Here is a 17981-nt window from a genome sequence, read left to right as displayed (position 1 = left end):
TGGCAAATGCACTTTCCTATGAAAACATTTTTCTTTGATAATCTATGCATACATCTAATATTCAGTTCTTATTAACATTGCAGCAAAAACTAATGATAAATGGGATAAGGTTGAACGGGCAGAGAAATAATATCAGAATGATTGGTAAAAGGATGAAATGAGAAAGGCATCCTTGTAATTTTTCAAATTACAAAAATGAAAAAGTAGAACTCCTAACATTAACCTTTCGATCAAAAAAAGTCATTTTTATAATTTTACAGAAATAAAGCAAACAAACCTTTAAAAATGCTAATAATTAATAAAAATTGAAAATGGAGTCCATTTATAAATGAAGCATTAACTTGAATTTGCAAAATTACCAGCAATTATTCAGCACTGCCAATAAGACAAATTTTAAAATTAGTTTGAACAGAAGAAGCAGCCAAGCTCGAAAGGTCATAAACTTGCTTTTTTCACAAAATTCTTTCTATACATCTACATCTCCATGCGAGCCTGCTTGCACTGCTCAACCAATGAAAGCCTCAATTGATCTTAGGTTTCTGCCTCCTCGGCCGAAAAACAAACCAGAGAGTCGCAAAAACAACCAGAAATGCAGGAACTGTAGTCAGGTCCAGCACTATATTGACTCTTCTTTGACGAGTACAATGTACTGGATGCAGCAAAGCAATGGTGTTGTTAGCATGCTCTGCAAACCTGCAGGTGAAACAATGGGGAGATAACTCATAGTATACTCACTCGCTATAGTATTGAAAAAAGAATACAATTCTTTTTTCAATTGAAGAGGTAAAGGAGAACATCAAAATTTTGTGTACATATGTTCAACTCATAACTAACAGAAAACAACCTCATGAAAATAGGAGAGGCGCACTTAATGTGGAATTACCACCAAACAGGCAAAGCAATTTAGGATAGAGTCAAAACAATGTACTGAAATTGGTAACTAGGATACAGTTCCATCATCCTCATCATTATTGTTAACATAACTATTTGAGGTGGGCTCTATCAAAGTAGCCTTAATCGAACTATTAAGTGAGATTGAGAACCTAACAACTAGTTTAATGCCAAAAGCAAAAGTGAAAAAGAGTTAAGCTTTCATGATGTACTTCATTGTGGAGATACAAGTAATAAACGGTCAAAGAAATTACATTCACTATAATCAGCAAATAAAGTTATAGTAATTAGTAAAATAAAAGTGTAATAGGCTATAAGAATATTTCCAGATAAATTGATCAAAATCAATACAGTGAGCCATGGGAATCCAATAGACTAACCCTTTTGAAGAATCCTCGAGCAAAGATAGAAGTTTCATTGTATCGCCATAACGCAGTCCGCTGGATATAGTTGCAATCTATGAAAACGAAACACGAAAATAGGATTCAGCAACAATAAGAGGACTAAATACAAACGTTTTTAGCTAATTATACTTACTCTTCTCCATAAACTGACAACTGAGTTGAACTTGTCCACCATCGCTCTCTCTTGAGATTTGAATAACCTAAAACCATGTGCAGCTTGTTTTTTGTCAAGGTACAATATCCTCACTGATCACAAATGTAGATAGTGGAGAAAGTTCTCACTAAGATTTTAACAATACGAGTACAGATAACTGATGCAAATTCCCTTGATGCCAAGATTACATCTATATTTAAGTACAAATCTATTAAATGAAAAATTAGCTTTAGGATGGTCTAAAGAAAAAAATTGCATGGTTTAGATGAAACTAGCAAGAATAAATTCTATTATGTCACAGTAACAAGATCAGGGAAGTTCTTCACGGCTAATTTTATAACTTAATAGTTGGAACTGATTGCAGTCAATGCCATCAAACAACTTCCAAGAAATTTCAATGGTGTGAAAATCTGTTGCATCCTTACTTATCCATAAGGCAGTAATATGGCAAGACGTTTACCGACAATGTGACATGCTTGTACTGACCCTTCGTGGAATGCTCCAATTTGCAAAAGTTGCATAACTATTATGATTAGATTTCCTGATTGTATATAAGAGGAGACTAATCATTACATGTCGTCAAATGACAAAATTAATAGAATTGAATTCGCCTTTATTCAATATGCCATTGAAGTACACAGACCAATAACTCCCTAATAAAATATCTAAATAAAAAAAATCCAAACTAGAATGAAGCCATATCTCATAATGGAAATTTGGAGGACTAAGTAATCTACAGATTACATAACCATACCTCATTACAAAATGCATGAGACTCCTGATAATGTGAGATCTGTAAAATAGATAAATATACACAAATTTAACCTTAGCACCCAGTATTGTAAAGAGGTTGCTTTTTGTGACCTAACACAAGAACTTCAATCACAACAAATGAAATATAATCATTGCTACATGTCTGAACTCATATAGCCGAATAAACCTCAGCCAAATATCACTAAAGATTCCATTTGAATAAAATGAATAAAATAATGTATCCAACTAATACTTTTCACCGGCTACTACTTGGTAACTAATGCAAAGAAGGATACTTGTTTGCTCAAGTGCTAGGCGGTGAATCACAGCATTAACAGTCTGTATGGACTCCTCAAGAGCAGTAATAATATAACTCCGAGCAATTGCATCAGTCTGGAACTGTGAAAGATGCCAGCCCTGAGAGGTGATTGATAAAGGGCTGCAGCCCACAGACCAGGTCCAGTCCTACGCAGAAAAATAAAGTAAAATGAGACATCAAAATATAAATTCATACACAATACTTCGTCCAACAATTTTAAGCAGTACTTTTTTTCTAGAAGATTCAGGGTTTGTTTCAGAAAGCTTTTTGTCGGTTTTGCGTTTCAGACTGTAACCACAATTCCGTTTGGAGAACTATTTTCTAGAAACTTCTATGATGAGAAGTTGTTTTTTTCCAACCTGACCTGTTAAAGTGTTGTGGCTGCAAGAAAGTTGTTGCCTGATTTTTGGGATTATCTATATATATATATATATATATATGTTCCTAATGTAGCTCTTTAAGAAATTGTTTTCTCCATCATAGCTTCACAACAACATTTTATAAAGCTGTAGCCATCACAAAATAGAACCTCAACGTCCGCCCAGCAAGTCGGACAAGTTGTGCTTGGCATCAACTCTTTTTTAAAGAGGGTTGATTACATAAAAAAATGTTGGGTAAAATTCCAACTTATAAACAAAAAAAAGTTCACAAAGCAAAAAAAATTTAAGACGACAACTTTAACTCAAACACGCAATTGAAAACTTGTAATTTAGTGCCCAATGCCTCGAGAATAAATATACTAATGCCAGAATAGCCATTTTTCAAAAGGAAGACAGACAACCTTAATGAATATGAAAAGAACTTGTCCAACACATCCATTTTACAACATTAAAGAAAATTAATAAAGCATAAAGATTGGCCCTAGACTTACAAATATTATAGTGTGATCACCTGTTGCACTTGGGCATCGAGAAAGGAAGGCAATGCAACTTTGGATATATATATATATAGACACACACACACAGATGCCCGTCTGCCAGCCTAGACTGGTTAGGCCCATGTTAGGTGAGGACTTGTCGGCCCCAGCTAGCGAGTAGCGCCTCTTTTTTTGGGAGAGGGCTCGCTCCTGCTTACCATATATCCATTTATATACTTCATTGGTGTCTAAGATGAGGTTTTGATGTGTTTGTTTTGGGACAGTTGTCGATGCCCCCCTTGTTCCTTCTAAAGTTGTCTCCAAGAATCCGAGTAGTGCTCCAGATGTATCTCACTCCTAAAGTGGTGTTTATCCTTCTTCTACACTTCCCCATCCTCCCGCATCGCTCTCCATCACCCTCCCTTGCTGCCTCCTCCCAACAACAAGGATTTGTTGTTTTTATGCAGTTCCTAGCCCTCCAACCCTTCTATCGCCCCACTACAACCTTCAATTGCTTTCCTCCATCACCTGCTCCCCTCAATATTTGCTGGTCGAATCCTGAACAACATCCCGACTGCATTCTCCCCCCTCCATACCCGCTGTTGGTTGCCTAAAACAACCATCTGTTGTTTTCTTCCCCTCTACTCTTATTTCCTCTACCTTCCAACCCACTAGTTGACATCCATGCACTACCCTCGTTTAGTGTCGTGTGTCGTGGTTGTTACAATTTCATATTTCTGTTTGTTTTGTTGTAACTCTTTATTTGAATTTTAGCAATAATACTTGTTGTTCATTGGTGTTTGATTAACTCTGGTATCAATTGACATCAGTACTACCTAACACCAGTCTTATATAAGGGTGTCAAAAATTGACCCAACACGCCAACTCGACCCAAACCCGACTAAAAAAATCTAGGTTTAGGTTGACCCAAATAATTTTTGAGTAAGATTCAAGTTAAATATCCAAACCCGTTTAATTTTTTGGATTAGGTTCGGGTTAACCCGCCAACCTGGATTTGACTGAAAATGGACTCAAAATTGACTTGGTTTTAACCCAAATAGTTATTATTACTTATGTTAAATGGGTTATATAAGTCGTGTTTGAGTTGGATCGGATTTGGGTTGAGAGTTTCAACCCGTATAATATTCGAATCGGGTTGGGTTCGGATTGAGCCCAAACTCAACCCGCCGACCTAAATTGACACCCATAGTCCTATCCTATGGTTACCAAATTTAGCCCCCAAAATTTTTTTTCCCACTCCAAACCACCCCTATATACAACTTTCACTCCCTCCAAACCTAAATCCCCGCCATGCCATCGAGAAGACAAGTGTTGGAAGTTGATCAGGAACTTTACCTGTAAAAAATGCAACGGGAAATCCTCCAACATCTGCAAAGATTTGCTGAAATTGAGGAAATGACTAATGGAGAGATCATCGTCAATCGTGACAGCAAAAGTCGAAAAGTGAGTAAAATTTTGGCCCCTTCTGTAGGGATGATTTAAGAGAAGAGGAGGATAGGACACACCGCTTTGTGATTTTGTATCAAAGGAAGTGGAATGGATTATCGTGGACAGAGAGACATGATAGTGAAGGTAGACATCAGATTTCGAGAGGTGAATGAATTCAGATGACTTCATTGAGTGGTTGAATAATGTCGAGAGGATTTGTGTGTACAAGGAGGTGTTGGTTGTAAGAGGGTAAACTTATTGCCATAAAGCTAAAGAAGAGTGTCTCTTTGTGATTGGAGAATCTAAAGTGAGAGAGAGTTAGAGAGTAGGTCAAAGCAAGATCTCCACATAGGAGATGATTAAAAATGAGATGCATTGCAAGTACTTGCCCCCACACTACCGTCAGTACATGTTCTTAAAGCTCTATCACCTATAACAGAGAGAGTTGTCAGTGGAGTTCACATCAGAGTTTGAGCAACTTATGCTAAAATATGAGCCGTTAGAGCTAGAAGGGCACACTATCGGCATATATTTGTGAAGCTTGAATCAAACCATTAACAATGTTGTTCAGCTACAACCATATTAGTCGTTAGGTGATGTTCACACCTTGGCACTAATGGTGGAGAGATAACATAAACAAAACATAGACCCACATCAATTCAGACAACCACCCACAACTGGAAGTATCAACAGAAGCACACCTGAGGAAGATATGAAAACTGCTCAGAAAGATGATAGAGCTGGTCAGAGTAGGAAGAACCCTGAGAGGGGCAGTATACAACAAGAAAGTGTTTTAGATGTCATGGGTTTGGACACATTGCTTCTAGTTGCTCTACTATCAGAATTGTTTCTTTAATTGAGCAAGTAATAGTATTAGTAAACAATGGTACTAGAGATACAGGAGCTACTAGCTTCCAATTGATGAGGGTGAGATGCCGAAAGTTCCACAGCTCTTTCAAACTAAGGCCCGAGAGAACAGCAGTTGCTTCACCACAACATCTTTCAGACTTGTTGCACTGTGAAGAGAAAAGTGTGCAGCCTTATCATCAATAGAGTTAGTAGTGAGATAAGACGTCAACACAAATGGTGTATAAGTTGAGTTTCACTACTCAGAAACGTTCACAGCCAGATGCCTCATGAAATTTTTTTTATTGGGATCAACTGCAGAATCAAGTGTGGTTTGATGTTGTGCATATGGATGCTTGTCACATTCTTTTGCAGTGACTGTAGCAGTTTCATCATAAAACTCAGCGTGATGGATTCAAGAACACCTACTCATTGACAAAAGATAGAAAGCACGGTTCTACTTTCAGCAGAGTCTGAGGTTATAGGTGTTATTGTCAACGAAGAGGCGCCTGTGAGATCAGTTTTAGTAATATTAAATAGTAGTGAGACAGAATAGCCGAAATCAAAAACAAGACGACCACCATGGAGAGATTGCATAATATCCTGATCGACAACTTACACCAAGGGCTTCCACCATTGGGGGAGGTTCAATCTGCCTCCACTTTATAGAGGGATGAGCCAACCAAGACTACTTTTGGAGGACTTTGCATAGTACACTTGGCATGAAGTTCCAGTTCGGTTCTAAAAGGTGCCCACAAATGGTTGGACAGGCCGTATAAGCAATTCGTAAACATTTCTCAAGTGTTTTGGGGGACAGTGCATCGGACAGTAGGATCCAGGTGCTTCTAGAGGCACGGTCCAAGACCCTTCAACCCCGGGAGATTACAATGTTCTCGCCACCCTCAAGATGAATAACTAGAATCCATATTATGGAAGCCTGTACCAGTTCGGTTTAGGTTTTGTGAGGGTTAGCTTGCCCTAGATGTGGAGAAGCACCTCTCCTTTTGGGAGGGGACACACTCCTTGTTACACTAGGTTTATTTATTCATTTTGCTGGTGTCTAGGATGAGGTTTTGTTAAGTTTGTCAGAGACAGCCGTCGGTGCCTCTTTTTTCCCTTCCAGGGTTGCATCCAAGAGTTCGAGTGGTGCTCTGATTGTATTTTATTCCTAAGATGGTGTTTATCCTTTCTTTACCTTTCCCCATTCTTACTGCATTGCTCCCCATCACCCTCCCTTGTTGTCGCTATCATACCAACAAGGATCTATTGTATTTCTACAGTTCCTAGCCTCCAACCCTTGCCGCCCCACTACAGCCTCCAGTTGCCGCCCTCCTTCACCCGCACCCCTCCATATTTGCTACTGCAATCCCAAACAACATACCGGCCGCATTCTCACCCCTTCAACCCGTTGTCTCTTGCCTAAAACAACCATATGTTGTTTTATTCGCCGCCTCTCTTTTTGTTACCACCTTCCAACCCACCTAGCTGACACCCCTCCACCCTGGAACCGCCCCCATTTAGTGTCGTGTGTTGTGTTTGTTGCAATTTCATATTTTTGTCTGTTTTGTTGTAACTTCCTATTTTAATTTCAGTAATAATACTTGTTTGTCATCGATGTTTGGTTAACTCTGGTATTAGAGAGAGAGAGAGAGAGAGCATGTCAGAGGATGATAATTTCAATCCATTTACCAGTTGATCCAAAATGCAAGCTAGTAATAAATAATTATATAAACTAATCCTAAATAAATTAAATTTAGAAAAAATAAATTGCAATTAAAATAAATTAAAAAAATCAAACTTGAAAGAAATAGATAAACTAAATCATAAAATAACACAAAATTTAATTTCATGTATTATCTTGGAAGTTTGATGACCATGATGGAGAACAACTAATTCATGAATAGTTTTTGAAATCCATGAACAAATTGGAAAAATAAAATAAGAATATGGAGGCTTCGGATTTAATCAACTCAGTCGTACGCAACTCTGTAGTACTTACATTTTCCTTGAAACAATCCCATAATCACATTTAAATTGCAGTACACATGGACTCCACATTGTGGAGCTTTTATATAATAATCTAATGGCGGCGGTCATTAATAGATAAAATCAGAATGACATAAGGCAGCAACAAGAAAACAAGATAAGGCACAACATGTATTACAATTTGTAGGAGTTACAATAAACAATATCATTGGAGGCTACTGAAACAATAATGGCACAACATGTATTACAATTTGTAGGAGTTACGATAAACAATATCATTGGAGGCTACTGAAACAATAATGGCCTCTAATAAAATTATTGTTCATTTTGTAACTTAGAATAAACTTTGAATACTGAAAAATCATACAGCCCTGCTCAAGTTCACTGAAATAGTCATGCTTAAGCTCAGGCACATGGGAAGAGAAGATAATGGAATTGTTGAAATAGTGAAATCTTAAGGATTAAAGCGGTTAAATAAATGTAAAATGAGCTCATCCGGTTTATCTTGGAATAACTATAATTCCATCATCAACTTTTCCCAACTTCTAGAAAGAGATTTACGTAGATTTCAATATGTTGCCCAGTTAAAATTTGATGGGATCTAAGACAATTGTCTAACCACCATGATATCCACATGATTTCTATCATCCATTATAATACAAATCATGATATGGATGAAAATAAAAACTTTGGTAAAGAGTATTTCCATAACCACAAAAAAGGAGAAGCATCCCATAGTAATGAGGATTCGCTATGTAAAACCCTTTAAGTAGAATGAAGCCGAACTCTTAAATATTGAGGCACATTTTGGTGTAAAGGTTAGATTTCCAATAGAAACTCCAAAGTTAAACATACTCACATGGGAGCACTCATAGGATAGGTGACCTCCCGAGAAGTTACACCAACGGGATAAAGCATGAGGGCCGTCAGGCCAAAGCAGAAAATATCTCGATGGGTGAAAGTTTAGGGTATTATAAACGGTATCAAAGCATTAAATCAACCTGAAGATGGGAGCTAAGTACCATATAGAACAATATGCTACACCATACGAGCCACTTCTTGAACTCAAGATCGAACAAAGTGCTATATGGTGAAAGTCACCTCTTGGCTTGGGCACTGACGAGAACATCAATTACTTAAACGGAGGAGAATGTGAAACCCCTTAAGCAGAATAAAGTTGAACTCTTAAACATTGATACACCTTTGGATATAGCGGATGGAGTTTCGATAAAAATTTCAAAGTGAAGCATATTATCACAGACTAACTTTCCCCAAGTCACCCGTGCAACTTTAACACTCTCCTTTAGCACCAAATCAATCTAATCCTCACAATGCATGGACTTGTAAGCACCAAGCACTCTTAAGAAGAAGAGTAGAGAGAAATGAACACTTCACACTTGAATACTTAAAAGCTTTAATTTAATGCTTGGGTGATTACAAATGAGGGGAGGGACCTCTATTTATAGTCCCCATCCAAGCCATGAGAATATTCTAGAATTCCCTACTTTCTAGATTATTCCATACAATTCTTACAAAAATACATAATCCTAGATCCTTCTAGATTCTTCTTGAATTCTCCATGCTTCATCCTTAAATTCTTAATGGAGTATTGCCTTCCTTTGACCTCTAGAATTGGGTAGAAGTTTCTAGAGTTGTGTGGAACCCTCTTCCACCTTGGCTATAGAAGGTTCTTGCCATGCAAGCCTCTTCTAAAGTTTTCCTTCTCATGCTTGTCTTGCCATTTCTTTGAAAATTGTGGGACATGACACTCTCCTCCACTTAGGGCTCGTTTGGGATAGCCTATAAGTGCGGGGGGCATTTTCAAAACGCTGCCCTCCTGTTTGGATCGCACGATCGATTTGCATATTCCAAAACCCCATTTTCGATTTCTTAAACACGCAAATCGTGGCATGATGCTTGCGGTCTGCGTTTTCAGTTCGCATTTGAAGTTTTATTCCTCTTGTGCCCTTCTGCCCTCCGTCTCGTTCGTCACTTCATCTCATTCCCTAGCTCGATCTAAAGTCCCTCACCTCTCGCTCTGCAGAGGCTCCTACTCGTCCTCCTCACGCTCGATCTCAAGAGAAGCATCTCTCGCTTCTCTCAGCCCCTTCCACTCCGCATATACCACTTCGAGCTCGTCGTCTACCTCGGCATCGGTAGCCTCCACAACCTTCTCTGCTTGATAGCTTCTTTTAGGTATCCCCCCCAAGGTACCACTTGTAGTTGCGTGCTCGCAAGTTTTTGTTCTCCATTTTCTGGTATTCTCACAGCCGCAATATTCCCTTCTTCACTTAACTTTGTTTATATTATCAATGTATAGCTATAATTTCCATAATTTTTGTTGAAGATCTCCACCTCGCTTCCCCTCCTTTTCTCCTGCTCCGCTCCTCCAACCAGCAATGCTTGCAGCGACGAATACCTCCAGCTATGGCGGGTTTCCTCTTATCGTTCTCTTCTGCCTTGCATCCACTTTTCGATCTTCACATGTCGCCGGCCAAAGTGCGATTTTTTTCAGCTACTTATATGTTTGATCTATCATTTTTTAGAAATCCTATTGTTTTCATTTTCTAATTCTCTTTTTTTTTCTTTTATGTATTGATGAATAGTTTTATATGTAGAAGAAATAATATCAATAATTATTCAAGCCCTAATTTTTTTTATGGAGTGGTTTGATTTTATGACTGTGGTGCCTTTATTGGGATTGGTTTTAGCATTGATCTCTGTGATGTTGTGCTATAATGTTGTGGTGTCCAGTAAAACATATAATTGTTTGGTAAAATTTGTGTTAAGATTGAGGTTGCGGTGCTTTAGAAGTAGTTGTAAATTAATATACATGTTGTAACAAAATGTAAAAGGATGTTTTGTTTGGACGGGCATCCGTTTATCTTGAAAATTTGAAATCAATACTTATGAGTAACTGTCAGTATATTAGGAGTTCAATTCTGTTTGTTTTTTTTTTTACTTTTGATATGGAACTACTCTTTAATTTTCTATGCATTATAGTAGCTTATTGATAACAGCCAATTAAACTTATTTTTTTCAAATAAATCTAAACGAGCTTTTTAAGCCTTTGAATCTTGCTCAACTCAATTTATTGGGTTTTAAATTACAACCTAGTGATTTAGGGTCAAAATTTTTATTCTTTTCTTTCTTTATTGGACATTCTAACTGTTTGAAAGTTGTATAATCAATAGCCATAAAGTTACTAAGAAACATTGTCCATTTAATTTTCATGTTTTTTACTCATTATATACTTGTTTGCTTAGATGCGACAGCTAAATGCTTTCCTTTTAAATTGTAGTGATTGATGAAAAGATCAAAAATAGTAATGAAGGATTTGTATTAAACCAAGATGGATTAGTGTGAAGTGAATATGTTTAACAAAATTGTTCTCTTGGGTATCGTTTTGGTTAAGATAACAAAAATTAATGGAATTATATTTTTACTTATGGAACCCAAAGAAGATGAGGCTTTTAAGGTAGGAAGTTAAAGTTATCATGATAGGCATAAGAAATCAAGTAGAGTTTGATGCTAAGATGTACTGTTTATTTTTTTAGATGAGATTTAACACTAAATGTTGTTCTAAAACAAGTACGAGTGGCGAGTGTTCCGTGGTTGGCTCTAAATTGTTTGCATCATGCACAAGTTATTTATGATAATAATGAACTTTTATGATACTTTATATTAGTATGTGAAGGTGTATTTCACTTTTGTATATGTAATTGTGCTTCTTTGATGTGATCGGAAATATTTGAGTGATTCACTTTTGTATATGTAATTGTGCTTCTTTGATGTGATCGGAAATATTTGAGTGATATAAATATAAAAAGTAAAGCATTTGTGTGATAAATGTAAATGCAGAAAAATTGATTGTTTTATATTATTAGTATTTTGTAGCAGCTTGAACTTTTTTCCCGGATGATATTATGTTTTTTTCTCTAGAATTTATTTTGGAAGTTTTACATACACACAACTCAATTATTTTGTATTTTCATGTCTTACATTTGAACTTTAATTTTACAAACTTGCCACATTCCATATAAATTAATGTTATGTTGCATCTCCAAGAATAATAATGAATATCTCAAATTTTACTTATATGATTTCCATGAATCCCTCCCTCTCTCGCTGTGTGCGTGTGTCTAGCTCCCCTCTCTATGATTGGGAAATGAGTAAATTTAACTTCTATGAATTCATGAATCTTTAGTTTTATCTCTCCTATATGATTGCATTAAGAAGGTTGGTAGATTTGTAAATAGCAATTTTTGGGTGGTTTGCGTGTGTCTAATGAGTCTGAAGGGGTTTAAATGGTTCTAAAATATTTAATGGGTAGAGATTGCAGTTTTATTGAAAACATTACAACTTCTGCGTGTCAGATTGTTCATTTACCTAAAAAAATCTGCAAATTAGCCGTTTATAAAACGCACAAACCAAACAGTCAAACAATATCCAAAACAGGGGCAAAATGGTTATTTATCCAAAATTAGTTGTTTTCAAAACTCACAAACCAAACAGACAGACAATTTATTTGGATCAACTGCTTATCAGCAGCTTATCAGGATAAACAGCTTATGAAGATAAGCAACTTATATGGATAAGCTGGATAAGCTGCAGCTGCCCGAAACAGACCCTTAAACTCGCAATACCCTCATTGTGGCTTCCCCAGCAACTTCGAAACAACCTCCTCAATTTGCCCTCATTCTTGGCAAACTTCGGTTTCTCTTTAGTGTTATGGGAGAGGAGTGTCATGCAACAAGTCTTCATGGTTGGCAGCTTATCCCTTGTCTTCAACCTTGATGAGCCATCTTCCTTCTTTCTTGGCGGTGTTTCATTAGGAACCTCCACCACATTCCTTGGCATCCCAACTCCTTGGGTCTTTTCTCCATCAATGGTATGAAGGATAGCCAAGTTGTTCCACTTGTCCAGTGCAATGTCATCCTTAAGTTGGATTGCCGATAGCATTTTGGATCCTTGCTTGCTTACCTTATTATCAGTACTGAGCAAGCTTGACTCCATTCAGTGATGCACAGGCTATTGGCAAATGGCATTGGGAATGCTCTTGTTTGCTCCAAGAAGTTCATTCCCAGAACAACGTTTTAATCATCCAAAGGAATGACAGAGAAGTCTAGAGTACCTGACCATGCCCCAATGCTAGTCTGGACTCCCTTAGCCACTCTGTCGATTGGCATCTCTACTGAGTTGACAACTTTAATGGAGCCCCCTCCTTTAATCATCTGCAACCCCAACATCTTTGTTTCCTCGCTCGAGATGAAGTTGTGGGAAGAAACTGCATCCACCATTGCCCTGGTAGTCTTCTCTCTTATTGTTATCTCCACAAAGAGTAATCCCTTCCCTTGCAGTTGAAGAGATCCCACATGTGCCTCCATGTCATTTTCCCTATCACTTTCTTCTTCCTTATGGTATGGCTTGCAAGGAGATTCTTCCTTATGGCTTGCAAGGAGAGAGTTGAGGGTCTTCTTCTGAGGGCAATCTCTTGCCCAATGTAGTCCTTCACAAAGAAAGCAACGGTTTTGATATGGTTTGTTGTTAGTCTTGCCCTTGTCCCTTGGTTTTGTTGGGGTTGATTCGCGACGTTTCTCCTCCTTGTGTTTGCCCTTGTCATCCCCACCTTTGACATCACAAATCTTCTTATCTTCAGGCTTTCTAGACTCCTTTGAATAATCAATCAAGCTTTCAACAAGTGCGATGGCAGTGACAAGATCTTGCACTCCTCGCCTCTTAAGCTCGGTCTTTGTCCAATGTTAGAGTCCATCCATAAAGTTGAAGAGAGCATCCTTGTCTGACATATCCGGGATTTCAAGAACCAAGCTTGTAAACTCCTTGATGTAGTCTCGAATCAAACCCTCTTGCTTAAGTCTTCGCAACCGGGCTCGAGCCTCATCATCGGCATTCTCGGGATATAACTCTCTCTTTAGTTCTCTTTAAGTCATTGAAAGTGAACATGGAGCACAAACCTTTCTCTACATCTCATTTTCTTCTTCTCCACCAAAGCATAGCGATGTCCAATAGATAAAGAGAGACAAATTGTATTTTTGCATCTTCATCGACAATCTTCATCGCTCCAAAGTATTGCTTTAGTTCCCATAGGAAGTTGTTTGCATTCTTCGCATTGCGAACCCTTCAAAACTCATAGGTTTTGGAACTTTAATCATCTTGGCTTCGAAAGTGGGAAGGCTCGTGGATATCGCTAGTATCCTCTTGCACAACGAAATGCCTCCACGCATCTCCTCCAAGCTAGCACGCACGTCGCTCATCTCTTCCTCGTAGGCTCTTCACACCACTTGAAGCTTCCCCAACAAATTCTCCTGCAACTTAACCAAATGGCACATTAAGGTCTCCTCAAGTTGGAGCATCATACCTCTGATCATTGAATGGATGGTGACGTCCTCCTCCTCGAGTCCATTAACCCTTTGGCCATGATCCTCTACTTGGCCCTCCATCCAAGCATCATATTGAATTTGAATTACATCATTCATGTTAAATAATATAAGCAAATCGCCGCCTACCACAGTCAATTGCCTATCACCCGGCGACTGCCACAACTAAAACTAACTACTCCCTGTTGTCGTGCTTCGTCGCCTGATATCCGCCTATACCTCACACTGCTCGTAGCCTGCCGCCTGCCACAGACCTATTCCCCCCCCCCCCCCCCCCCCCCCCCCCCCCCCCCCCCCCCCCTGCATGTCGCTAGTTGCTTGCAAGTTGCCAGCTACCCGCGGCTTCTCCATCACAGTCATTTATGTCCGCCACCTATAGCCCGCTTGATGCCTGTTGCCTACTCACCGCCGCAAGCCTGCCCTCCGCCATCATTAGTTGTCGTATGTTTCCATCGGTCGCTTCCACCTACCACCCATCACACCAAACCACCGATCATCACTAGCCATCGGCCCTCCATCAACAGTTTGCCTGCCCGCCTCAGCAACCACTGCAGCACGCCTGTCGTGCCACGTCACCGCTCGCCGCTAGTCGTCGCCCACCTGCCACCCGCCAGTCGTCGCCCACCTGCCACCGCTCCCTGCCTGCCTTCGCCGCCTGCCTCTGCCCGCCTGTTGTCCTTTGCACAAGTAAATATATTACTTTCAATCTATTTCAAATCAAACAAAAAATATAAAATCCTACATTTATTTTACAGTAAACCAAACAACTTGAAAGTATTTCAAATACATTTACATTGCATTTTTAGCAAACCAAACAATCCCTTCGTAAAATTTGGTTGTTACACAAACAAAAGAAGTGACTTTAAAATTCTTGTAATCAAACTTTCAAACATTTAAATGTGGCAAATATCGCCCAACTAATAGAAAATAATATGCCATATTCAAAATAATTTTTGACACTCCAACATGAAAACAAAATGAAAAGCCCAACTTCCATAACTACATAAGATAAAGTAAGCACACATCAACCAACCAAAATTTGGGAATGTTACCCACCTCATACATTGATTCAATAGCAACTCAAAATGATGAGCATATGGGCAAGAAAAACCCCCAAAAAAGCTTCATTGTGGATTGATAGAAAAAAAAACACACAAATCCCCACCATTAGCCCCTTAACCAAAATCAAAACCTAACGAGCACGCACACACACACTAAAATCATTAATTGAAATCCATTATAGCAAAATGATTTGAAAACAAGTATGCACATCAAATTCTTAAATCAAATTCAACAAACTCAACCCTTCTTTCTTACATCGTCAAATGTCGAGTTGCATGCACCCGCCCGGCACTTGTCTGGCCCTTCGCCACTATAAACTTCAATCCATCATCATGATTATAGTACTTCCCTAATAATGCCATCATGTTACTGCCTCCTCTCACAATCATCAATGTTGCAAATCTTAATCATTTTTTTGCTACCATCATCTTGGTGTTGGGTGAAATTCCATGCTTAATCATGGCATTATAGGCATATACCTAAGATGTTTACACTGCCAGCAGATATAATAAGATCTGAGATCTGACAAAAAAAAAATACTTATCAAGATTGTTGTCATAAGCCTCATGGAAGCCTTGACCAATTCCATTTTTATTGATAACCCAACACACACACAAATAAAACACTTCTTTCTTTTATTGTTGTTTTATTTGGGTGGGTCATTATCATCATCTTCTCTCTCAAGAGAGTAGCCCCTATGAACTCCTAATTTATTTATTGTTATTTTTGGTGGCCCATGATAGATCTAGTTTCTATTCCTGCACAATACTGTAACAATTGCGCATTTAGTGTCCATGGCAACACAAAAAATTGGATTAACCTAAATACAATTCAAGTATGAACGAAATAAAAGTTGACCCAAATCAAAACCTCCTTTGTCAGCCTCACAAAACTGAATAGAGTTCAAAACCATCCTTGCAAAAGAAAACCCGACTGCTTAGTCAAACCTTCATTAAATAAGCATCAATATGAAAAAATCAAAAACATTTGAAGTATTTTGGTATGTTACTGTTACCATGCTTGATCAAATAGAGTTCAAATACAGAAAACAAAGGCTGCATTTCAGAAATCACAACTCTAAAGTTAAAGCCAGATTAACGGAATTAAGTACAAGATGTTTTCTAATACCTCAAGTGCTGTCTCATGGACTTGGCTGTATGCCAAGTGAAGAGGCAACAAACCAGCAAGATGCTCAGCAGTAGCAGCAATGGCAGCTTTTATGGGTCTCCTACAGACAGGGTCATAGCCAAGGCTTTAGTTATGCAATGCTATAGATAATAGGCTTTAATGTTTTAGCAAAATTATAAACAGACATCAATATAAAAACCATGTAAGGAATTCATCATTCAATAAGGTTCATATATTTGATCCAATTTATTGATTTCATTAACATAATTTAAGGACAATACAGCCACATGAGGATTCACTGACATGAAAGTAAAAAAAAAAAACAAAGAAATCAAAGAAATTCAAAAAAGATTCACATATTGATGTGACCTGACAATATGTAATTGACTAGCAATAAACCTCAAAAAACCACCTATTAATATTTCCTAGGATTCAACCTGTGAAAACCAAACCTTTCCCTAATCCAAAAACATAAGTTTACGTTAAGTTTCTCAGGTTTTGAGGCATTGTAGGGTCGATTGGTTGGTGGCCAGTATTTTTTTCCTCAAATTCACTGACATAGCCCAAAAGCAGTCCAAATGAAATATTTATTTAGCAACCTGAGCCTTCACAACTGTTGTTGGGTCAACATTAGTCAGCTAAAATTGATCAAACTAACATATCAATATTTTCTCAATTGGTACTGTTTTGGATTTTATAAACTTGGTAAAATTCAGTTGTATGGTTATGGTTTATTTTAGACAAAAGATAAACCAAATATACCGTGAAAAATTAACACATGCATTCTATTTTTATATATTTATACGTGTTAATGAATATGATTTCGTGCATGCATTATACTCCGACAGTATGTAGTACACAAATTAAGTAAAATGTCTAATTGCATCATTTCATTAGTAAGAAACTGAACAGAATCAGTAGACATCTTAACCGTTCAGTCACACATTTCCAGGTTCCATTGGACCTAGTTAGGTTTAAACCGAAAGATGATCAAAGCAACCGTGTTATCACAGTTGGTTCAAATTTTCTATTAAATAAAGAAATTTAGCAGTTCAGAAATGTAAAGGAAAATAAAAGCAATACAATTATTTAAACTCGCTAAGCTTCCCTCTAGAAATTGTTGACCTCATTTTTAGTGAGGTCTAGTATTCCTCGTAGGAGTTAGGATCTAGCCTTAGGGACCTCCCTTGACTATCTTAGAACCTTAGAAGTGGTGCCCGCCTCGTTTTAATTCGACCTATTTCCGTCCTCTTTTGTGGTTCCAAGTGTGTGGTATCGACTTCTAGCATTTAGAAGGGTGAAACCAACATGAGGAAACCCAAAAGGGATCCCTATAGGACCTTTTGAGCCTTAGGGTGGCCTTCTGCACAATTCGCACGTCCGCGCGCGTCCGATCGCCGCAATTCGCATTGCCTGCATTGCTACTTGTCGAATGCTCGATTAAACCACTTGGGACGATCGATCGCGGGTCGAAATTATGTGAAATTTGAATTTCGACGCGTTTTGACCCGATTGTCGACGACGTCGTCCGAGCGACCCCGGATGACGAAACGGACTACGCCAACGCGTCCGGAACGTCGATTTTGCCCGGGGAGGACACCCATTTTGTCGCGTCGCCGCGCACGAATAAATTGTGTTTTAATTAATATATATCTATATATATATATTTATATATATATATATATATATATTTATTTATATGTTAATTAACATTTTACCCGCTTCCCCCGTTCCT

At 38.1% G+C, this 17981-nt stretch overlaps 1 protein-coding gene across 1 annotated transcript in view; it reads right to left on the bottom strand.

Annotated features, from left to right (window-relative positions):
- Positions 1 to 307: 307 nt before the first annotated feature.
- Positions 308 to 17981, bottom strand: part of LOC110023327 — a 66243-nt gene continuing 48569 nt past the window's right edge. The window contains exons 21-25 of the mRNA XM_020722674.1: positions 16247 to 16346; positions 2499 to 2667; positions 1429 to 1511; positions 1272 to 1348; positions 308 to 693 (exon numbers count right to left, since the gene is read on the bottom strand). Of these exons, the coding sequence (XP_020578333.1) occupies positions 522 to 693; positions 1272 to 1348; positions 1429 to 1511; positions 2499 to 2667; positions 16247 to 16346 (601 nt within the window). The 3' untranslated portion in view covers positions 308 to 521. The remainder of the gene's footprint in view (positions 694 to 1271; positions 1349 to 1428; positions 1512 to 2498; positions 2668 to 16246; positions 16347 to 17981) is intronic.

Source organism: Phalaenopsis equestris, unplaced genomic scaffold (genome assembly GCF_001263595.1).
Source record: "Phalaenopsis equestris unplaced genomic scaffold, ASM126359v1 Scaffold000224, whole genome shotgun sequence".
NCBI classification, from domain to species: Eukaryota; Viridiplantae; Streptophyta; class Magnoliopsida; order Asparagales; family Orchidaceae; genus Phalaenopsis; species Phalaenopsis equestris.
This window is presented reverse-complemented; position numbering and strand designations above follow the sequence as displayed.